Raw genomic sequence first — 23,997 nt, 5'->3', positions numbered from 1 at the left:
CAGATGTGGAAATGGCTAGGACCCTTTTAGGGAGCATTTGAAAGGTTATGTCTCTATGGATTCTCAAATGAAATGTGTGCTACAGACAGTTCAGAAACAGCCTTCACGTTTCATGCACATGAGAGTGTTGAATAGCAAAAGGGTGCCTGAACAATCACAGGTCATATCCATACAAGCAGCACTTTTTGCAGCCTGATGTTTTAGCAGCTTTCTCCTAAGTTAGTATATTGACGTACAAATTAAATGAAAGAATCTCCCCCACCTTCTGTGCAAAGGTGAATTTTACATTACCTCACTTATTAGGCTTATATTTGGTAGCACAAGGATATGTAGCCATAGAAGTTTCATTATAAACAATGTACTTTGTTAATGTCATTTCGTACTCTGAAAGTTAAGCTAGATATTAAAATGTTTTTCTTTTGTTATGAAAAGCTAATACTGCTGCCATGGTACCCAGTTTGTTACATACTAGAGACAGTTGCTATAAAGAATTCATGCTTCCCTGTAAAAACAGTATTCCCACCCTGTGGGAATAATTACGTGGAGTACTGAGGACATATTTAAGAAGCCTTTTGTTTAGCTGCAGCACAACCCCAGGCCCATCTGTTGGGAGCTGGGATGGGCTGCAGGAGCTGCAGCTGCTGCCACCAAAAGAAATGTGAAGCCACAGCCTCCGGCCCCCAAATGCCCAGCATGGTCTTCTCGTCCTATTAAACCCAATAGCAAAACTCCCCTTGGCTTCAGTAAAGCCAAAGTTTTTCCACAATTGCTGTATGACATGAAGAACACTTAGCGTTTCAGTGTAGGCTGGTACATCTAATTGGTGTTTGTGTCACCGTTTGAAAAAAACATTTCCCCTGCCAGCAAAACACTTGTGCTGCCCCCATCGGCTACGCTGATCAGACTTTTTTAAGGATTGCAGTAAAAATCAACTACTGAAACATTCAGGGTTAAAAGAACGTCCTCCTCTTCCCTTTAAAAAAAGGTGTATGTGTGGGAATTACCACCAGAGAAACCAGTCTTTTTTTAGCACCACTGCTTTTCATATTTTACCTACCACTGACTCTGTATTTTTTCCCCTCTATTGTTGTATACACCTTTCTAGCTAGACCCTTGTCTTTTGACCTTCTGCCTATGGCTCTGATTTATGTTCCTACTACCTGTTATTCCTCTGTCCTCTCCTGTATTAAATCTCTTTTCCATTTAGTGTGTTCTACTAAGTTTATGAATGCACAGCTCCTTCCTCTTCTAAACAACTAATGGACTTCAGTAATTGGAAATATGACATGAGGAAGTATGCAGAGAGAGAGAGCAAAGAATTTAATAGAAATACCAGTGAGAAGAGAGAAATCATCTGTCTTCAGCACTGATTTTTTTTACAAGGCTAGACATTAAAAAATGTGTCATAGCCTCTCCACAAGATAAAATATTTCCGGTGTTCATATTTAAGTAAGCATTCCTGTTGAATTGTTTCTGCTTGAGGAAAGAATATTTTACACATAGACTTGATCAAAAGGAGATTTTCCTTTGAAATTTTCAGCTTCTCTTCAAAAAAACCCCAAAAAACCCACAGACCTTTTGGCTCAGAGATGTATTTGTTTAACATTTCATCTGTGGTACCTTTTGTTTTAACAGAACCATATCAAGATGTGTCATGTCAGTTTGCTTTGATATTCAGTTAGGTCTCAAAACCCATTGCGACCTTCCAGTGCAGTAAGCTGCAGTGACATACCACAAGGGATAACAAGGAAACCAGCTCATAATATTGAATTTAAGCATGAAAAACCTTCTAAACAGCTCTGCTGTGGCAATCTGATTACTTGAAAAAGACCCAGGAAAAAACTTTTATATATTATGTAGACTTCATCTGCTATAGACAAGAACTTCTAAAATGTTTTCACAATGTCTTTCATTCAAAAAAACTTGAGCAGGACTCAGATGTCACTCTGAGGAAAACATCTCTAATGACGTTGCAGGAGAAACTTCTGCCATGTTTAATAAATGTTTTAAATAAAAATATTATTTTTAAATATAAATTTAAGAACAGCCATTCTTTCTTTCTTCTTGAAGGGTTATATTCAGTTAGAACCAGGCAATGACATCTTCGTAGGAGGTCTTCAATATCCAGTAGACAAACAAAGACAAAAGTATAAGTGAAAATAGTTTAGCACAGAAGTCACGGTTTTCCTCCCTTCTTTCACTTTTTGCTAAGTTAGCTTGAAACTCTTCTGGAAGGAGCTGCATAGCCCTCCAAGTGGCTAGCCATGGGAGTTCAAGGAAAATACACAGTAGACTTTTTAAAGGTATTTTCTCTGCTCAGGACAAACTCTATTCTCTGTTCTACTTGTGATTCCCAGTGATACCATGAGATTTTGGACCTCATAGTAAAAAAGAATTAAGAGCAAATAATACTTGTGTTAACTATGCAATGACTCGTACAATCAATATATTCTTTTGTGAAGAAGTCTTGCTTGGTTGGTATTGCAGCACTGTTCAGCATGACATTTCCTAAAAAATGCCTTATAACTGTCAATTATTGGAGAAAAACAACACAGCATTATTGCTGACATCCAATGGTACTCACCAGCACAATCAAATCCACTTCCTCGGTAGCCCTGTTTACATTTGCACTTGAAGGATCCTTCAGTGTTGAGGCACTCTGCATGGAGGTTACACCTGTGTGTATTTGTCACACATTCATTTACATCTAAGGAAAGATTAAAATGCTTCAGTGAAAACTGCGCTGAAACCCAAGCTTCATGACTGCCTGTTTGTGCCAGCCATCTGTTTCCAGGTATTGTAAGCACTAGGGTTAGACCAGACAGTCCAGAGACCATTGGAGGCAGAAGAATTCACACTAGGAGAGAATGCTTAACGTCAGTTCCAACTGCTCAACTACTGGTACATGCATCCATGGAAAATGTAGAGCACCCCAGTAAAGACAAAGCAAACATAGTGGTTTTCTGACTGAGAACAGGATTCAAACTGTAGTTTGTACACACTCCTCTAAAAAAGCACCAAAAAGAATGTGTGATATCAATCAAAAAACAATTCGCCAAATCTTTCTCATTCTTTCATTCACTCTAGAAGAAATGCAATGGAAAGTAACCCTGAGCATACCAAAGTGTTGAGATCTTCTATCTACCTCTAACATTCCAGCATACATATGGTGCTGTATGAAAAAAGTATAATGAGGAAAAGTTCAGTAGAAAATACTACGTTCAACTGACTGCAAAATGTACAGGCATCAAGAGTAACTGATTTTGTTCTCCTTTTCCCTTATTTTGCTACATCACAAAGAGGTTTCTGATTTCTCCCACATGAAGGAGACAAGTTGGTGCATAAATTTTTGCACCACTTGCATTTTATCTAGATTGCTTCATTTTTAGCAGCTGACGGGTCCTCTCATAATGTAAGTCAGCCAGGAGACAAGTAGCAGGAAGACTGACTCAAAAATATGGTATGTCTGAAGTGAGATTCAGGTTTGCAGATAAAATCCTGACTATTGAGACCTCTCCAGTTTTTCCCCAATGCACACATATAGTATGAAAAAGTAAGTATTTTTTCTGCGTTAAGACTCTCAGGGTTTGCATGCAACAGGAAATGCAAACTTGAATCTCCAAAACCTGCCTTATGATCTCCCTCTCACCCCTAACTCCCAATACCAAGAAAATATAAACAAACCCCATGAATTCTCTTTTGCATGTACTTCTTGTAGGAGTTCCAACCCTTCCAGGTCCTCGTGTAGTCAACTGCTTGAACAATATTGCTGCAGTACCTGCTTCAGTAACTTATACTTTGCTGGTTTTCCACCATTCAGTTCATGCATCGAAACAGAAGTAAAGGTATTTTGACATTTGTTTTAACACGTGGGCACGCCAAGATAACTTTTTGCCTGTATTTATTTTCGTTTGGGAGAAACTTAGACCTGAAGAGTAATTAAAACCTACTATTTTCATGCCTTTTTTTTTTTTTCAAAGTTCTGTACTGTCCATCCAAACAACTATTTTTACAGTCATGAAGACACTTGATTCATGTTCCTCACTAACGACACAAAAGAAAGGAAAAAAAGGTGGTGGGACTGCTTGTTCATCACAGGTTGAAAGCCAAGAGGACAAAAATGGCTCTTTAACTAAACTTGTACCAGAAGTAGCACTTCCTTGTAGTCACCTGTTGCTAACTTACTACAAGCCCTTCCACAACTTGACTTGGCAAAATGAGGCAATTTAATCTGCAAGTGCCAGTGATTAGGTTTTTCATAAGGTTACAGAGAAAACCTGGAGAAAATGTCAAAGTGCCTTCAAGAATATTCTTAGTGTGACATCTTTTATCCATTTCTGAGGCAGTACCACTAGATGAGCCCAACATGCTTCAGGCAGTGACAAGAAAGATGCAGTGTGAGAACGAAAAAGAACAAAGGAGGAAAATTCACGGGCTAAATCTTACCTGCACAGTCGTAACGGCCACTGACATATTTCAGTTCATAACCAAGCTGGCACTTGCAGTAGTAACTTCCGAACGTGTTGATGCATCTGCGGTTGTAAGAGCAGACAGCTTTGCCAGTGGAGCATTCATCAATGTCTACAGCAGGAGAAGAGATGCTGGTCAGATCCATGAGAAGGTAAAATGGGAAAGCAAGAACTAGTTGGCATTTACACAGGAATGGTTTGGTCTTGGCTACCACAAGCTGCTTATTAAATAAGCCCTATAATTTCACACTTGGGGATGGCTTTTGCATGTGCTCATATGAATGAATCTGCAAAATGTGAACTAACTTTACAGGAGATTTTGAGACCTGGCATGGTAAAAGCTAGGGTAATTGGCAGTGGGGCTTCTCCCCACTGGGGACAATGATTGCCCTAAGGTCATGGAGCAGGCTCAGGAGGAACTCCACAAATTCCACTATTTCCCTGAGAAAGGAAATGTCAGAGAATAGTTGAAGAGAAAGCCTCAGAAACAGGAAACCAAGAGCAGCAGCAGCAGCTCTTCTGCTGAATCTCTGCACCTCCCCTTGCTGGGCTATGTCAAGACATAGCGGGGGTAGAGTTTCCAGGCTGTGACCGGTCCACCCAGCAAGGTAGATGACAGGGACAGACGTTTTGGAGAAAGAAGGAGGCATCTTGGTATGGGAGGAGCCTAAGAACATTATTCAATAACCATTGTAATTAAATGTTACTGATTTGATATGTTTTGTTGTAAAGTCAAGTTTAAAATAGTGTCGATCATGACATTTGCCACTTGTCCTTCTCTACCGCATTCTAGCACATAGCAGTGACTTTGCACATAATTCATCATGCCACACTGCTGCCCTTTACAGCTTAGAACTGCTGTGAAGTGCTGCTGGACACCACAGTCAGTCTTTTTATCATTTCTACCATTCTTTTACAGTGCTTAGGTGATCACAGAGAAGCGGACAACAACAGAAAAATATTTAAACAGACTTGTAGTCAAAATCCCTCTTTCTGCCCATGCTACACACTCCTGATGAGGGCCTCCGTTCCCTAGCCTCCAGGGCATTCCCAGACCTCTCCAGGTTCTCATTTCCCTGTGCCTCTGCCAGGAGCAGGGTCTGTCACAAGCTAAAGGACAAGCCTACTGCACTGGATCCTAGTGTGAAGCTTATGTCTGCAGTAACTCTGAAGACTCACTGTACTCTTATAAACAACAGGTTCAGGTGTAATTAAAATTTTTTATCTATAATTGTTATTTTTTTCCTTCATCTATGCACATGTAGAAGAGGAAAATTGAAGTACATCAATGTTCTGCTCTGCAGGTCCAGGAATTATGTAGCTTCTTAGAAGGATTAAGCTAATAGCCAGGGATCTTCAAATGCTTATCTGTTCATAATGTTCCTGTGACTAAAACCAGAGTATCAGCATATCTTATAATATACTAAGCATTATTATGCTACACAGTAGGAAGATGTTATCTCATTTTACAGAACTGCTGACATACCACAAGTCATGCAGAAAGAAGGAATCTGATATTTCCAACTACTGGACAACATTTTTGTCTGTTTTACCTTCTATCATATGTATCATCATACTTCTAAAACCATTTGAGCAGTCATGGTAAATAAAAATAAACTCAATACAAAAGAATAAAAATAGTTGCCTGAATAATTCAGTAAGAGATTTAAGAGAACCACCCATCATGTCTATTGTATTTAAACATGTATATATTCTGTCTACAATGTTCACCTTCACATAGCTCTTAAATAATTAAAACAAATGTTAACTGTGATGGGTGGTAGTCCAAGAGCCTTGCTGATGAATCAAAGCAGGACAGTTTCAATTACAAACTCATTTCATTTGAAAGAAAGAAACACCATTCTCATGTTGGAGTCTTTATAGTTTGGAAGTTGAGCCAAGTATCCATATGGGTTTGTTTGATAGCTCCTAAAAGGGATAAAGTGGTCCCAGGCCATACAACCTTCATATGTGACTTGATATTACAATTGTGTGTTAAAAAGAACAGTCCATATGGTAACTGTCCTTCTACACAGCAGTGTTTCTTGGTTGATGCATTTATTTAATCTTTTGTTTGAAATATTAAGTGTAATATTGGTCTGGTCATTGGAGCTAAAATGAATTTATGTTTAAATGTTAAACCTCTCAACATCTAAAATATTCTTTAAGCTGTAGAAATCATTCAACCAGTATGTATTGGTAAGCAGCATCTGAAATGGATTAGCTACTGTTAATTTTCTTTGGCTGTAAGGCATCATGTCCAAGCTCACCTTTATGATCTGAAGGACTTGCACCATTGTGACAGAAAGGATGTAAAATATGTGAAATCATCAATATTACTGTGTTGCTAAAGACATTTTAGTAAATAGCACTTGTTGCAAGAAGTTTTTTTACAGAATCACAGAATGGTTGAGGTTGGACAGGACCTCTGGAGGTCATCTGGTCCAATCCCTCTGCTCAAGCAAGGACACCTAGAAATAGTTTCCCTGCTCCTGCTACTCCCTGACGTGCACTTTAGTTCCCCTTCTTCTCTAGTTGTTGGAGTGGTCCCTGCTGTGGAGGGTTTGTTTCACATCTATTGGCTTTTGAAAGGAGCTCATTTATCTTCAGCATTAAAATGGGTATGATTTCAGCACTGGATTACACTGCTTTGTCAGGTAACAATGCAAAACAGTATCACAGAACAGTACCAAATGTTATAAGCAATACTTTTTTCATCACAGGAAACTCCCAGGTAAAGTGACGTTAAGGCTTCTGAAGAAACATCCAGAAGTTTGTGTTGTGGGTCATCACAATAAAATAAAACCCCATCCAAACACAACACCCAAATCCTATTACAGACGCATTATGTCAGTAGGACACCTTCCTGCAGGCAAAGTATTGTATATAACAGCCTCATAGCAACAGGGAGAAACTGAATCTGCTAATGACTTCAAATCACACCAAAACATTGCATTATTTATTGGGGATGGGACTTGCCTAAAGAATTACATGGCAAACATTACAAGAACAGTTATGAAAGAAAGCATGCAAACTTTACGTTACACTGCAACTAACAAGAAGCATTATTCAAGCCAGTGAGGAGGGCTAACTACTTCTTAGCCTTTCCCCAAAATCTTAAGGTTTTTTGGATCCTATAGAAAAGAAGCTGAAAGTGAGCTCTCTAACCATACCAATGCATGTCCTTCCGTTTGGTCCCAACTGAAGGCCACCTGATGGACAAAGACATCGCACCTCCCCTTTGACTTCTTCACATCCATATTGGCAATTCACCACGGCACATGTCCTAGAACCTGAAAACAGTATTTAAAATAATAAAAAGAGACAAATTCTAGGCTGAGATCACACACTTAATTTTAAGTTAGATCTGGATGAACACAGAGAATTAATCAGAACAACAAAATTCCATCCATCATAAATCAAGCTTTTTATACAATAACACATTAAGAATTCAGGAGTCACTGAGAGAGATCTTACACTCCCCTTCACTTTGTTCTTTCCTTATCCCTCCTTTTTTTTCTCTGACCCCAGTTCTGTGACTTCTGACCTTTTAGATCCAGAGACAGAACTGCTCAAAGTAGAAAAAAGGTGGATTTTACATTTTCCGTCTGAAGAGTTTTACTTTACAGAAAACTGCTATTCAGTATGAAATGTTTTTATTATTTACCATTAAATTTGCTTCCAGTATAGAATTTGATTTTAAAAACTGCTTAGACTGATGGACTTATTTTGACCCTTACTGAACAGATACCCGAATCTAACAAGGCACTAGCCAGAACACCAAGTCTTGGTCACCACAGATCGGTTAGGAGTCCAAATTATTTGAGATGATTTTGATTAGCCCCTAAATAGAAATGCAGGGGTCTGAGAGACCTATGCAAGACTAGAAAAGTAGGAGACGTATTAAACAGATAGGGAGATATTTCTAAAATCCTGGAGTTATGCAGGAAGCATTAGTCTTATGATGCCAGGGAGAGAAGCAGCATTTGGAGATGTTTACTGGAACAGTTTGAGGTGTGTGCAAAGAAAATATTTCCAGCTACTTTGCTCTGGTTGTGTTCAGAGAAACAGAATGGTACCTAGGTTCTTTGTAAGTGGAAAGCCTGGAACAGTTGTCAATTTATTAGACTACTAATAGAGACAACAATAGAGACAACTAACTGCAAGAATTTGAAACTGGCTCATTGCTTAGGTAAAAAAAATATGAATTTTATTTTATAATGCAATGTGTTTATTGTCAGAGGTATCAGCACTTTTCTAACGGTGTGTAATAAGAGAGCGTATAGAAAAGACGATGTGTGCAGGTGCATATATAGCTACAGCCATATTATTTGTGATTTGAATATAAAATGTCATGCATATTATTTCTATGTGCTATTAAAATGGATCTGTTTAATCTGTGATAAAATTATTTTTCTTAGGCTGGTTTGTTTAGAATCTGTGGCTAAGTGATGAATATTCAAGGCCAAGAATTTACTGCATTTGCAAAAGCATTTTACTTTTGTATGAATGACAGCACACAGGAAGTAAGAATTAAAAAAGACAGACTGCATATCATAATACTGTGGCACATTATCTACTTCCTAAGTGGAAATAAAGAAACTTAATAAAATTATTCTTTTCTCATTGGTAATTATCTGTTTTGTCTTTTGTTTGAAGCTCCTATTCCTGGCTTTGGTTAGACATAATATTGGCCTAGATGAATGGCTAACCAGATCTAGTATAGTAATTCCTGCAGAGTTTGGGTGATTTTGTGCTAGGTACTAACCTACTATTTTAAGCAATATGGCTTAAAGCCACATTCTTCTGATACCCTTCTTCCAGCTCCATGGTCTCTTGGTGTGGTTGCAGGTAAGCCTGACTGCTCACACTAGTCCACTAGGTGGACTTCATCTTGCTAAGGAGACTTACTTCATGGTGAATTTGATTCAAATGGAGCAACAATATGCTCAAAATGTTTGCCTGAATAAAATGATGATAATTACACATTAAATAACCTAGCATTTCATCCGAGTACATGCTTAAGTTAGTATCAAGTGAAATGGAAGGCTACTAAACTTATCCAAGAATCATTTCTACTTGAGCAAATAATTTACTACTTCATTTCATAATCATAGTTTCTGCTTAAGACAATAAAGGCTCCTCGAAACTGGAAGGTGGCAGATGGGTTGGGTTAATGAAGCACAAGCTGGCTGAACATTTTTTGCCTCCTTAACTAGAGCTGTGAAGAATGAAGACTTCTCTTCTACAGGAAACCTGTTTTTCACCCTGAAATTTGCTTTCATTCTGTGTCAGTGTTTGTTGGGGTTCCACAGAGGAATAATGTTTCCATGTGCCAAAGTGAAATGCAAGCTTCAGGGCTTACAGTTGCTCAGGAAATTTTTTCATATATACTTGACACTGGCCACCACTGCCGCTGAGAAATTCAGTGTTTTGTGCTGGCTTAAGCAAGGGATGGTGCAACTGCGCATTTGGTACAGATTTGCTACAAATGCAGAGTTTCTTAAATCAGGAAACGAGTCCTGAACTACGACTGGCTTAAAAAAATAAGACTGGATTAAAAAAATGCAGCAGAAATATTAAGTTACAGTATGGATCTAGTTTTCTGACTTGTTTCAGAAGCACGGCTGCAGCAAGCGTTTGTGCTCAGAGGAGCGGGAGTGAGAGACGGACAGGACAAAGCTGCTGCTGGGCTTAAAGCATAGTTTCTTTTGATTGTAGTTCTGGCTTCTGCCAACTTCAGCTGTCCATAAGACAGTGGCCTTACTGAAAACTGCTCGGCGTATGATGTCAGCAGATACACAAATTATCTTGGATGAAACAGAAGGAATACACATCCATTTCTCAGGGATCTCAGGGCCCTGCAGCTGTTGTCTGCTGGTGATACATGCCATGCTTAGTACTGCAGAGGCACAACCCTGAGCTGCAATGCAGGGAAGGGAAACCCTCCAGAAGCTCTGGCCCCAGACACCTTTCGTGGCAATTTCAGTCTCCCTGCAATGACAAAGAGAGAGTAGAAGCTCTGGCTTTCCTGCCTGCCCCAGAGCTGCAGATCCTGCACACATGCAAGTGTTTGCCAAGGCTGGGTATTTTTCCAATTATCACAAGACTGACAGCAAACTCAGCAGATGGACACCCTGCCTGGTGAGTGGTTGTCTCCAAGGTCTGGAGATCAAAGCCTTTCAGAGCTTACAGTTTTCTGTCATATCCATGGGAAACATTGTGCTTCACCCCATACAGCTAGGTCCATTGGTTCAGGACAGACCTCTCAAGCAGATTGTTCCACTGCTGAGACCAACTAGCTTCCTTGTCCAACTGATGCATCTGCTCCAGTCCAGTGGACTCCACAAAGGGCTGTCACCATGCTACCTAGAGTTTTGTGAAACTCAAAGCCAAAATACCTGTATGGAACACTCAGGTGAAGAAAAAAGATATTTTCTACAAACAAACAGTGTCATTGAAAAATAAGAAGCTTCCTCAGGTCTGAAAAACTAGGTTGGCTGAGAAAGCAGAATGCTTTCCATCACATTGTGGCTTAAAGACAAAGAAAATAGGTAGAAATATAGTTTAAATAAGCCTTAGCTCAATGAACAACAGTTTGCAAGAAGCAAACTTCCCCATGATATGTGGGAAGCATATCAACACACAGATGAAATAAATTAGTCAGGGAACACAGAAGGGTAAAGCAAGAAATAATGGCACGAAACTCAGCACAGTAAAAAGTAGTCTGTATTGGTGCTTTGGATAAATTCATTCATCCTTATTCAACAGATGTACTGGCAGGACTATGCACCAAGATTATACTAGCTGTCCTTCACATGAAGTAACGCTGTCAAAGATTTTTACTTCTAGAAGGACAAAAATTCCTCCAAACACCAAAATACAAGTATGACCTAGTTTATTTTATCCAGGTACTGCCAAATAGAAAGACTCTTCCAGCTGCTGACAGTGCTGAGGCAAAGATCCTTTCCTGAATAAGCTAAATCCATTCATCACAAGAAGAAAATCTGCTGGGATCAAACGCGATTAGATGATTTTGGTGTGCCTGTCCTAACAGCTCTATTACTTACTTGCACATGTGCCATCTGGCATAAGCATGTACCCGTTGAGACAATAGCACTTGTAGCTGCCATGTGTATTCATACATCTGTGTTCACAGGGACGCGGTTTCAGTCCACATTCGTTCAGATCTGCAGAAGTCATTGGAATGAAGTGAGTGCTGGGTTTGCATACATACATTCATACATACAGGTGGATAATACTGCTTAATGCCTTGAATTCCCCACAGTAAAATCTCCTGGATTGAAAATGAGCCAGCCCCTTGCAAGACGAGAGTTTAGCAGACCATCTGGCTGAAAGACTGCTAGCAAAACTTATATACATAGACTTCTACACCTGAAAAACTAATCCAAACTCTGGCCATATCTGGCAGCTTGTTAAGAAGAGGTGGAGGGGCAAGGAGAGAATTGCAGTTAGTCTCTTTTCTGGGAGTTATTTTTATGGATTTCTCTGATTCTAGCTGGAGATTTTAGTCCTCCAGTTGACCTCTGTACTAGAAAGGCAAAACCATGAGACTAAGAACAGCAAATCAGCTTGAGATAAAGTGAAACAAAGATTTTCTTGGTTTTTTTTTTTCTGAGCTACATATTGGCACCAAGATTATTAGTAGCAGAAATGAAATACAATATATTAAAAGAATTATGTGACTTTAAGAATAAAAGGACAAATCTCAAAAATTGCAAAAACCTGAGAATAAAAGCATTTTAAATCCTTCTGAAAACCCAGAATTTAAAAGGCTTTGCGGAAACTATATTAATTTCAAATTCCCAATAGCTGTCCTTCACAGGGAGAAAACTAGAATCCTAAAAAGTTTAATCTGTGTGGTATACGCAGAGCAATGCTGATAATGGTATTGGTCCTACGACAAGGTGACAACATCTGTGCTTGTGACTTCTGTGAACCAATACCTCCACCTCTTGTATTTTGAAACCTGATTGGTGAACAGACAGAACTCATTAACGGAATGCACCAGCATACGCAGCCCGTTCAACATGTGGTTAACGGCACATATGACCAATAAGAGAATCTCAATAAAGATGCAATTCTCCAAGCAAGCACTGAGCTTGTGCAGCTCCACTTCTAATGGGAGAAACATCTGTTCTCATGTCTGTGCAGCCTGCAGACCACAGAAAGAACTCCAGACCATTCGAAGCAGAAAAGTTGTGGGGGTTATATACGTGCAGAAGTGTTTGTTACAGCTCAGTCCAGGGAAGAAAAAGAGGGCTGCATTCTATTATTTAAACACAGGGTCTGTTTGAAAAAGGACAACCTATCAGCTTGCAAATCACATTGGATTTTTGTGCTACTGTGGCTCCACTAAATAACCAAGAATCTCTTAACAAAGAAACTAGAGAGCAAACTAGGGAACAAAAGTTATTCCACTTAGACCATACATTTTCAAAAGTGCTTAGCTGCACCTATCTTGCACAATGCACAGTAATGCACAGATAGCATACACAGCTCTAAAAGAGAACCTATGGAGATAAGGCTAATTTAGCTCAGACTTGGGGGCAGACTAACACAGTCCCCTTATCTCTGTTATTTTAGTTAGCTCACGTTGAGCTTGCTCAGCAGGGCATTCTGCTGTAAGGACAGACCAAGGCTACATCTGCCAGTAAATTAAAAGCAGCTCTGAGCATTCCTGGTGGCTGGAACACGACCACCTATATGGCTACATTACTGATAAGCTCTGGGATATTTCTGGCCTGTGCCAGCCACCACTTTGCTGGAAAATTCCCGGCCATGGTTCAGAAGGTAGAGCAGCCCAGGGAGCTAACAGGCAATTTGCACATGTAGGTCTGTGCAGTGCTTCCACCAAGCTTCAGACTCTGAATCTATTGCAAGTACAGAGAACTGCTCTGCTTGCCTACGGAGGGCATATCAAATGCAGCTGGAGTTACTGCACAGAAAGCACCTAAAAGCTGGGGGCTTCTCTGTTGCCTTTTGGTAATATTTAAGCTGCCAAATAATTTTTGAGGTTAAACTTCTGGGTTTAGAGACTGAAGATGGAAGCGATACCTACATATCTACAACACACAACCATGGCTCCTGTTTCACTTTCCTCTCTAGTGGTCCTGAGGCATTGACTTCTTTCCCCGTGAGCAATATCAGAAGTGCAAAAGATGGAGTTTTCCAAAATACTGAACAGTACAGCCTTACAGTATATTGTTTGAAAGATACTTTGTAATAAATGGGTTGTTTTGGGTATCTGAAAAATATAGGTGTGTTTAGTACATCAGTGCAAAGTTTTCAAGCAAAGGCTGCAGGTGCTTAGGAAGGCAGCAAGGATAGACCCATCCATTCATGTGGCCTTTACATCATGCTTCCCTCACAGCACCTGTAGTTCACTCATCTGCATTGCAGTAGGATGTCTTCTCTCCATGCACAGTGACCTGCTCCTTTCAGCTGAGCCAACACAGGGGTCTCATATATTGGAAGAGGAGAAAAAAGCTGAGTTGTCACCAATGTATTAGCTGAAATATTTCCAAGTCTAATCACAAGTTTATGGAGGCAAAGTGGTGCATTCAAACTTTCTGAATATGCAATTCTAAAGATTCCTGATTCTGGTTCTCAGACATACGAATCAGCATTTGCAAACAGATGGCATTGGCCCAGGCAGCTTGAGAAATTACATATCTAGCATATAATTGCATGTCTTTCTGATGAGAAGGTTAGTTAAGAAAGTAACAGGGGCAGCTAGTTAAGAAAATAACACGGGTTCTGAATTCGACTTCTGTCTTTTCTGATAATTTCCTATATCATCTCTCCATGCCCTAATCCTCTGACTAGAAACATGACAGTTTGCCCTTGTCATCAGCCCGCAGGAGACACATGATATAGGTTCCAACTTTTGTGTGCTGAAGGAGGCTTAGAGCTTGCCTGGGATGCTGGAGATGCAAGAGCCTTAAACTCTAAGGTCTTCTATGTAAACAGGAAAGTATCTTGTTTTACTGTTTTGGAAGATGACACAATCCACAGTACAAGATAAGGAGACAGAACACGAACAGTCTGCTTTCTGCGCACAAACCTTGATTACAGGTTTTCCCTGTAAATCCAGGGAAACATTTGCATTTGTTTGGTCCCATGCACTCGCCATACTTGCAGCCATGTCCACAAATAGCTGGCGGGGTCAGGCAGAGGAAGGAGAGAGAAAAAGAAAAAGTTAGAAATACTCCATTTGAGAACTTTTGCCCTGCTTAGTTGCCTAAAAACTTGTTGCACAAGTTCAACATCCTCCATACCTCTCCCTCTAGTTTGCACATGGTAGCTGCTGATCGGCACTTTATTGCTGCTTGAGAAAAGTGACACTAGCACGGATCACATGAGTGTGTGCTTTTCCAGGTTTGTAGCTCTCTCCCTCATGCTTTTTCTGCCGTGCTTAGGATTCACATTTAGTTCTGTACTTTTGGCCTTTTTTCCTATTTTTAAGAAGCCTATGTGAGAAGCAGCTAGCCAGCAGCTTGACTTGGGACACTTGGCATCTGGAGTAGGAAAGAGGCAACAGCTCTCTTCTGCAGCCAAAGCAGACACATTACCCTACAGCAGTTTTCCAGTCTTGGATCTCCTCTATTACAGCTGAGGAACGTGTCCATCCCATGGTGCAATACCCAGAGTACATCTGTCAAATGATCAGGCAACTGTCTTTACCACACAATCCAATATGTATAATTGTATGAGGTTTACAACGATTTGAGAGGGCTATGCTTAGCCTGGATGCACTAAGAAGTAAACATTTTCTAACTCTCAGCCTTCTGGATCATTAGTCAGAAATTAAATGCTGACTTTTATAAGGCTTAAGGCTCCTAAAGTCAATGTGATTGTCGATGTGAGGGTTATTCAGGAAATGCATTTAAATCAGGACTAGCTCTGGAAAAACAGGGAAAGAGTGTGCACCGGGATGCACATCTCACTACCTTATCTAATTAAGCTGCTATGCAAACTACAGGAAATAGCAAAGTCACAGAGTTTGTTACTATCTAGTAACATTCATAATTAAAATTCATACTTCTGAATTCAAGTATCTTTCCTACATTTAAAGATTCATTCAGATGTACTCACCCGCTAAATCTGCAGATTAAGGCATTTTTCAACACTACCTCTATCCCTGAATGCAACGTGGCATACTGCAAGACCAGCTGAGTATTAGCTCTGAAGCAGAGAACACCGCTGCATCCGGACTTATGATGCAGAATTACATTATAGTTGGCTTAAAGTAATCTGCCAAAGAAGAATCTTAAAAGTTAATGAAAACTGTAATTTAGTATGAAAGCAACCTATTGCTTTAAAACAAAACAACCTACTCCACTGGCTGATCAAAGTCACATTTGCCAGTCGTCCCTCCAGGTACTCATTTGCATCAAAACTAAGGTGCTATTAAGAATACAAAATATTAATATAGGTATTAATCACTTTTTCCTTTTTTAAACTGACATGCTATATACACAGAACAGAGAAATTTTGGCATCTTTCCCTTTTAGATACCAGTATGTTGATTTTCAGCAATGAATAACCGTAAGCTTCTGTTCAAATTCACCAGATATACAATGCCCAACTCTCTGGGACAACAGGTGCAACACCTGAAAAGGGTTCCTAAAACATGTATTTTATGGTTTGTTGTGTTTTGCCCAAGTACAGCTAGAGAGATATTGCACATCACCTTCTCCTTGGGATCTGTAGACCTTTTACAAATTAGAAATGTCTTAAGAGTAATCAACTCTTCATTAAGCCAATGATCCACAGATCAGAACGTTGGCTGGCTTCCCAAGCTCAAGTCAGGTGCACTTATTGCTTGGGTTTTATTTATATTTTTAGAAAGTTAAAACCTCCTGGTTCTCAGAGGCTGTGTACTCTGAAGATAAAGGATATCAACTGTTAGAAAATCATTTTAGTGGTCCACACGTAGCACTACAAAACACTACGATTTTGGCACTTGACAGCTGTAACAGTATAGGCACTGACCAGGGCTGTGCAGAAGGTTAGAACAGATGGTCCCTTCTGGACCTATGAATTTTTTAACACATATTTTACGGTTTGGTCTTATTTATCCAAAGCTCTGCTTTTTTGAGGAGATGGTCTGTCAAACATGCTGTATTCATTCTGTCACAGAGTTAAGAGATTTCATTCTTCTGAAGGTTTCTTTCTGTAACTTTTGGCAGACATATATGAAACCCCTGTATTAGTATCGAGTATATAGCTGTGGAGAGGAAACAAGCATGAAGTGTTAATGTTACCTTCGCAGTGGCCCTTGTTGTTCTTTTTCCAGCCATAGCAGCAATCCAACCTAGAGCCATAGCGACACATCCCAGGCTGGCTCACAGCCACCAGCTGCCCACGAGCTCTCGAGCTGTGTAAGGAAGGATAAACACTAGCTCCAGCAGGCAAACACGATTTAATCCCTCGCTCCATACACTCCTTTGTACATTTCCTTCATGTTTTATTCACCATCAGGCATTTTAATTCCATCAAACCTAGGACAGTGTTCCTGGAGAGGAATGTAAAGTTGCATTTGGTTGGACAAACAGGGGAGATGGGAACGTTTCACCTGCAATAGCTGTGCAGCATAAATCCTTTCTAATGAGAAACATGGGAAAGGCAAAAAATACAGCCAGGTCACCTGCTAGAATGAGTGATTTTTAATATCAGTAAAGTCAATAGGTCTGCTCCAGTTTACGTCACGTGAAGAATCTGGATCGAATGTATGATGCCATACCTGACAGCACTATTGCTTCGAACGATGAAATACTGATTCTACAGACAAGCAGCTTTCTGAACATCAGTCAGCCCCATAAAAGCTAGTGACTTGCAGGCTCATAGCCACTGCATACGTGCAAATTGATTGTATAAGTGCAGACACAGAATGCATTCTGGTTGCACAGGACTCCCTGACCATATAAATTAATGTGAATTTAGTCTGACAATAAGCCCAGGGGTTCAAAGTCACTGTGCAGATCAACAGCTGCAAGAGCTGGAAAACGTTAGTTGCCAAAATTATAAATCTGACGGAAATCCACAACCGTGTAAGTCTTCTAGGCCTACTCCATGCTGCAATGGCTGCTATGACTCCAGTTCTCTTCTCCCTCTGCTTGCTGTTACTTAAGTTCTTCATTACCACATGCCTGTCCCCTACATGAAATTCTCTTCTTTATCCAAAATCCCCTGTCCCCTCTGCTTTTTTTCAGGCCATAATTTAAAATGCACTTTCCTCAAAGAGTGGTGTTTCTGACACAGAAAATACTTTATCTGCAAGAGCTTTGTAGTAAGTGATTTGGGATATTGAGGGGGGCAACACATAGCAACAAACATCCCCGTGGCGGGGAAAAAAAAAAAAGAAAAAAGTCAGCAGGTCAGGAACTTTTGCATTTTTTAGTCTGATGCACAATAAAGGTATTGCTTTATCACCTTACAGCAGTTTTGTACATATCCTCCTGTGGTTATCTGTAAGGGTAGCATTCATATTGGAACAGTTACTGCAAACATCACTAAGTCAAACGAGTGTAATAAATATATGCATACACTTCAAGGATACAAGATGTTCCTTCAGAGTTTTCTTTTAGTAGCAGAACCATTAAAAAGAGAAGGGAGTTCAGAGAAAACGCATAAGCTCATGTATCTAAGAAATCCTGAATGAAGAGGTGATTCTCACGTCATCTGGCTGAAGTAAAACAACTTCAGTGTTGGAATGAGTTGTTCTGATGTCACCCAGCTTTTGCTATCAACCCAGTGATGCAGCTTACAGGAGTACATATACCCCATCTGCAGGCAGGAGAAAAAGCGTATTGAACAGCTATGACTCCTGTATGTGTGTCTATTAGAAATCATCACCCTGCCTCTAGACTTATAGACAATAAAATAACCTTTCTCCCTTTTGTTCATCCAAATACTGCTGGCGTACGTCACTTGCAAGTATACAAGTTACAGAGCATATGTTCTGCTTGCACGCTAGAACGTGCCCTTGAATTCACCTGGATAGTAAATGTATACTCTGCTTACACCCTAGAAAATCCCCTTGAATGCAGCTGGATAGTGCTATGACTCCCCTGGAAGGTTAAAATGCCTAAAGGTTGGAGGAAGCAGGATCTCATTACTTTCTAAAAGGTGCTCATTTTCACAGGAAGACAAACTAATTCAGTAACTTTTTATTTAATAATTCAAAATCAAATAAGGAAAGTGTCTTTACAAAGTATACAACATCTCACAAGATTTCAGTACAAACTTGTCTTTAAACTGCGAAAAGTTCCATAAAACTGCAAATAAAATGAACATAGCTGAACTGATACTGCCCTGGACAAGGTCTTTCACTTGTTCTGAATTCCACAACAAGCACCAGGTTAAAGCCTATTGTTGGCAGTGGGCAAGGTCAACTAGATCATTGAGAGACCACCTGGACCCCAAAATCTGGCAGGAAAACCAGTTTTGCCAGGTTAGTCCCCCCAGGCCATGAAGAGCCACCAGTCATCAGCTCAGCTACTGCTGTCACGAGTTCAGCATTTTGTGTAAAAGAAAGAAATTTAGAAAGAGGAGAGATCCTTTGGCAGGCAGGTCCTTTCCAGGAGAATGTCACATGGACCCTCCTGGACGCTGGAGGAGAAGTAATGCAGACGGGAGGCACAGGATGCTTCTGATCCCGCCCTAGATGATATCCTTATAGGATCTCACAGGGAGTACCTAGAGGCTTGAGTGAGATTGATGTGCTTTTCACTGTCTGCTCTGTGTGCAAAAAATGCCTGTCCTTGAAGAACCTGCAGCCTAAATACATGACTGACAAGGCAAGAGAAGGTAGACTGTGCAGGTCGGTGGCAAGAGCTGTCTCCACAGTCCTAGTAAAGAACTCCACATTCCTCCAAGAATCAGCAGCTTACGGGCACTAGTACTAAAGTTAAAAAGTGGCGGACTGAGCCGTCCGGGGTCCCCAGGCAGCAGAGAAGTAACCAGTTTTATGTGGCTGTGACATTGTTGACACCAGTAGGAGGGCATTTAGCAAAGTACATTGAAGATGAATAACAGTAACTTCTACAGTAGGCCAAGACTTCCTTGGTTGAGGTGACGGAAAGAAGGAGCTGGCTGTATCAGCTGTCACTGTGAGGCACTAGCATCATTATAAAGTAAGTGGCACCCTCAGGTGTTTCAGTTAAAATTCCATGAAAGTTTTACTGCTGCTCTATCAGGCTGTATTGTGTACAGTTCTTAACATCCATGGTGAAGAAATACGAATTACACATGGTACATGTGATGATAAAAGCTATGAAGAATGATCTGTTTTACAGAGGATGAGAGGAACCTGGGTTCAGCTGAACAAACCGAAAGCTGCCCGGGGATCTGATTGCTTCCTGCTGCATGTCAGACAGCTCCAAAAGAGAGAAAGAAGAGCTTGCTAAAAGAAAGGCCAATTTACATCCATTTGCTCTTGTGCTACTGTCCATGAATACTCTGAGGGGAATACAAAAGCACGAACACAGCCCCAAGAGGGGTGAGAACCTTGAAGAGCATTGAAGAACCAGGAGAACACTTCCTACCTAATTTTAAGACACAGTCTCTTTCATGAACTGAGAAACATCTAATGTTGCCTGTAATGTTACAAGCATAGGAATGAGTGAAGTTATGTTCCATTTATTCAGCTGCTGCCAAAAAATATTGTTCCTCTCTGGAGTAACAGGAAGGTCATGAACTCTATACCAAAAGAAGTCAGACCAATTCAGAGGAAAGCATTCAGATACTGATCAGGACCAAGTAAGTATGTAACTCTATACCTACAGCGGTGTGAGCAGCAGATAAAATAAATTGGGTGTGTGATGTGAGGACAGACCTTAAACTACTACACAGTACCACTGGCTTCTTGCAGTGATTTACTCAATTTGATATGAAGAAAACACGTATCTACAATAAAACATATCCAGAAAGTTCGCCTGCTCCAGTGATCAAGTGACTAGGTAGGTTTTTCAGCAGAGCGAGGTTGATAGGGTAGGACTGATATCCCCAATAGCTTAAATACACAAACAACTGCAAAGGGAAATATTACAAGTACAATAACGGGTGAAAGAGGGGGAATAAAGGACACCTGAATGTTGGGACTTGCTTGTCCAACAGACTCTCCCTGCCACTCCCTACCCCCTTGTTGCTGCTTTATTCTGTAAAGTAAGAAAACAGTTTTTACATTGCATCATTTTCTCAAAATTAATGACCTACGCCAAATCAAAGCTACTAAAAATGTATACCAACGGGCTGTCGAAAATGTCAAATATAGTAACTGGGCTGATTGCTGGGCTGGACTGTAATCCTCATCAGTAGCCCTTTTACCAGTAATAGCTAAAATAAAAAGAAGTGACAATCCCAACAGTGAAAAAAGTTACTGATCACATTCTGCTGACCAGCGATCGTGAGTGGTGTAAGACCTGCCTGAACTGAGTTATGTGATAGCAGCAGCTGCAGAGGATGAGAGAGCAAGTCTTCAAAAGTCCGATTTAACCAGGTGGGTAGCTAACAAAGTCATGTGTGGTCTGAATTAATACAGTTGTTTGTCTTTAGGTCCTGTTAATATTCTGTCTTTTACTAAAGTTTTTTTTTTTTCTGGGAAGGAACATTTATGAGCTTTTACCTTTCTTTTTTCCTTCATTTTTTTTCCTTTAAGACACAGCTGCTAAATAGATTCAGTGCACTGTTTCCATAAGATCTCTACAGGACGCTTTTGGTCAGCTCTTGCACACACAATAGCTGCCTGCTGCTGGGGGAATGTGGGGGGGAAGGTCTCAATTATATTATTAGCAGCTGCCAGGTAACTTCAAAGGCAGGATATTATCCCTTTCTTTAATTTTCCTCTAAAAAAATTGCTGGACATTGTTGTTAGCAAAAAACCAACTAGGACCAAACCTAAAATTTTGATCAACTGATATATTCAGAAGGACCAAAAGATGGTATCTCACAACTTAGCAATTTGAAAGAAATTCCTAAGAAGTCTATTATGACTGTATGTCATGCAGAGATACATCTGAACACTCTGCCAAATGAAAGCGTAGAGGGGATTTTTGTGTTGGTTGGTTGTCTTTTCAGTTTTGTTTCTTTGTTTTTACACAGGTTTATTGGAAGAGTGACTTCTAGAAAAAAAGTTCACCTCTAGTCCTATTAAATACAACCAAAAAAGTGTCACCTATTATCTTTTCATAACTGTGCCTTAGCTTTTGCTTCAGCCAGTTTCAGGCACTCAACATGGCAACAGCCTTGCTTCACTGTGAGTCCCTCCCAAAACACCTGATGAAGTTTAGCTCGGGCTTGCAGAAGTTCCTTCTTTAAGGCTTCATGTGCCCACCAAACTCCTTAAAGGAAGTGCTCAGAGCAGAAAAGTTAGAAGTCCAGGTACAAGAGCTACACTTCTAAGAGACAAAAATAATCATAATTAAATCAGTCTGTCAAAACTTAATATAATTTTCTTTTCCTTCTTCCTGGCTATTCAGATCAGGTAAGATTTCTTTGTCCTCTCAAATTAGAATCCCTTGTCATCCAAGACTTCCATCAAGATGTTTGAAAATCCCTTCTTTCCTCTTCCTCCCAATAGAAAAGGCAGAGTGATAATCTTGGCAGAAAAGAGAGATGACACCACCATTGTCTAACATCAACTTGGACAAGACAGGCTGTAGGTAGGTTGTAGGTTTCCCCAAGTTTTCCCGACTTACTGTGAAATAACATCATTTCTACCAAGCACGTCACTCTTGGCTTCAGCTAACTCCAGGGCATACTTTCTGCTGGAAGGAGGTAATGCTCCTATTTTGTGAATTTATACCTTTTGAAGTGTTTGAAATGCAAGTACACAACATCAAAAAATAACTAACATAAGCATTTAAACAGAGCCCTGCTTGGAGAGCAAATGTTTTTGCTATAGGAGCACGTCTGGAGTTCATAAACTTCCAGCTCCTGAGGAGCTGATCACTCGATCACCCTGCGTGTGCTGGAACAGCATGCTGCCACTTGTTGATCGTAAACATTCCCATTCGCAAATCTGATACTAAACAAACAAACCACACAACATCTTGCAGGCTTCACCCCCGGTTGCTTTGAATTCCCCCTTTCCCAGCTACTCCCCTGCTGCGGCACTTGTGGCCTTTTATTTGCTTCTGGAGAACTGGGAGGGGGAACACTGGAATGGCTTAATCTGGAGTAAACGGCTTTATTTATCCTCTCTCGGAATCTCATTCTGTTTCGGGAGGGTACCTGTCTCTGCAGAACGCCACAACTGTCGCGGCTGATTTTAAAGCGTCTCTTTAGACGAGCAGCACACCGAGGTCTAGGGCAGTTCACACCTTCCTACGCGCGGTGCAGCCGTTCCCCCCCTTCGGATCTCCGCTGGTGCGCGACAGCGGTCGTGATTCCCAAAGCGAAACATCCCCCCCAGCTTTGGGGGGTGGGTGGGTGGGTGTGTGTGTGTGTGTGTCACTGCAAGGGAAGCGGCTCGCACCGGCCGGCTGGAAACCCTCAGCCGCTGGGCCGGCGGCGTTCAGCACCACGGGGCCCGGGTGCCACCCCTGCCCGCCCCGGCACCGGCCGGGGCCGGCCCCACGGACACGGGTGGAGGAGGGACTCGCTTACACCCGCGCCGGCGAGCACGGCAGCCCCCGGCACGGCAGGGAGCTCAGGCCGCCGCCCGGCCCGGCCCGGCCCGACCCGGCCACCTGCGGAGCCGCCACCGCGGGCCCACCCGGACCCCACAGAGGAGGGGGGCAGTGGGCGCCCGGCCCCCTCCAGACCACCTCCCCGCCCCGTCGTCCCCGCTCACCTGCCCGAGGCGGCCAGCCCGGCGGCGAGGAGGGCGGCGAGCAGGGCACCCCCGGGCGCCGGCACCATCGCCCGGCCGCGGGGAGGCGGCCGCGGCCCCGGCCCCGGCCCCGCGGCGGTGAGGCGGCGGCGGCTGGCTGGCCCTCGTCGACGGGGCGGGAGGATGGGAGAGCGGGCGGGCGGCGGGACGGGGCTGTATAACCTGGCGGGGCGGGGCGGGCCCGCCTCCGGCCGCGCTCGCCGGCCGCGTCCCACACGCCCCGGGACGGGGCGGGCAGCGGCCCCGCGGGTACGGGCGCGGAGCGGCGGCCGGGTCCCCCTGGGGAGACCCTCGCTGGCGGGGAGACCCTCGCTGGCGGCGAGGCCCTCAGCCCCGGCTCGGGACCGGCCGCTGGTTCCGTGCGGTCGCCGGCGCTGCCCCGGGGGCTCTGCCACCGCCGGCACCTCCGCGGTGGGTTTCCATTGCACTTGCCCTGAAACGTTTGCAGGTTTTGCCTTTCGGCTGCAGGACCTTCCGTGGCCAAGCTTTGTTCGAGCCGCTACGGCAGCTGCCCCCGCGCTAAGTTTTTAAGCTGCTGCTGGGTTACGCTCCTCCTTGCTAGCTAGCCCTTCGGCTTCGGCGCTGCTGCCGCGGTGGGTGAGCTGCCTCGCCCCCTGTACGCCCTCCCGGCGCAATGCTCGCACTTCGGCCGTGCTGGGTTTCGTATCA

General features: G+C 42.1%; 1 protein-coding gene across 1 annotated transcript in view; it reads right to left on the bottom strand.

Moving 5' to 3' along the window:
• The window catches only part of EGFL6 (EGF like domain multiple 6), a 44,536-nt gene extending 21,179 nt beyond the window's left edge, over positions 1 to 23,357 (bottom strand). The window contains exons 1-7 of the mRNA XM_086461857.1: positions 23,290 to 23,357; positions 16,760 to 16,872; positions 14,557 to 14,649; positions 11,540 to 11,659; positions 7,643 to 7,762; positions 4,447 to 4,581; positions 2,585 to 2,707 (exon numbers count right to left, since the gene is read on the bottom strand). Coding sequence (XP_086317983.1) covers positions 2,585 to 2,707; positions 4,447 to 4,581; positions 7,643 to 7,762; positions 11,540 to 11,659; positions 14,557 to 14,649; positions 16,760 to 16,872; positions 23,290 to 23,357 — 772 coding nt within the window. The remainder of the gene's footprint in view (positions 1 to 2,584; positions 2,708 to 4,446; positions 4,582 to 7,642; positions 7,763 to 11,539; positions 11,660 to 14,556; positions 14,650 to 16,759; positions 16,873 to 23,289) is intronic.
• Between the last annotated feature and the right edge of the window lie 640 nt (positions 23,358 to 23,997).

This window comes from Leptosomus discolor, chromosome 1, assembly GCF_034619465.1.
Source record: "Leptosomus discolor isolate bLepDis1 chromosome 1, bLepDis1.hap2, whole genome shotgun sequence".
Taxonomy (NCBI): domain Eukaryota; kingdom Metazoa; phylum Chordata; class Aves; order Leptosomiformes; family Leptosomidae; genus Leptosomus; species Leptosomus discolor.
Note: the sequence above shows the minus strand (reverse complement) of the source record. Positions and strands in the feature narration are given on the sequence as shown.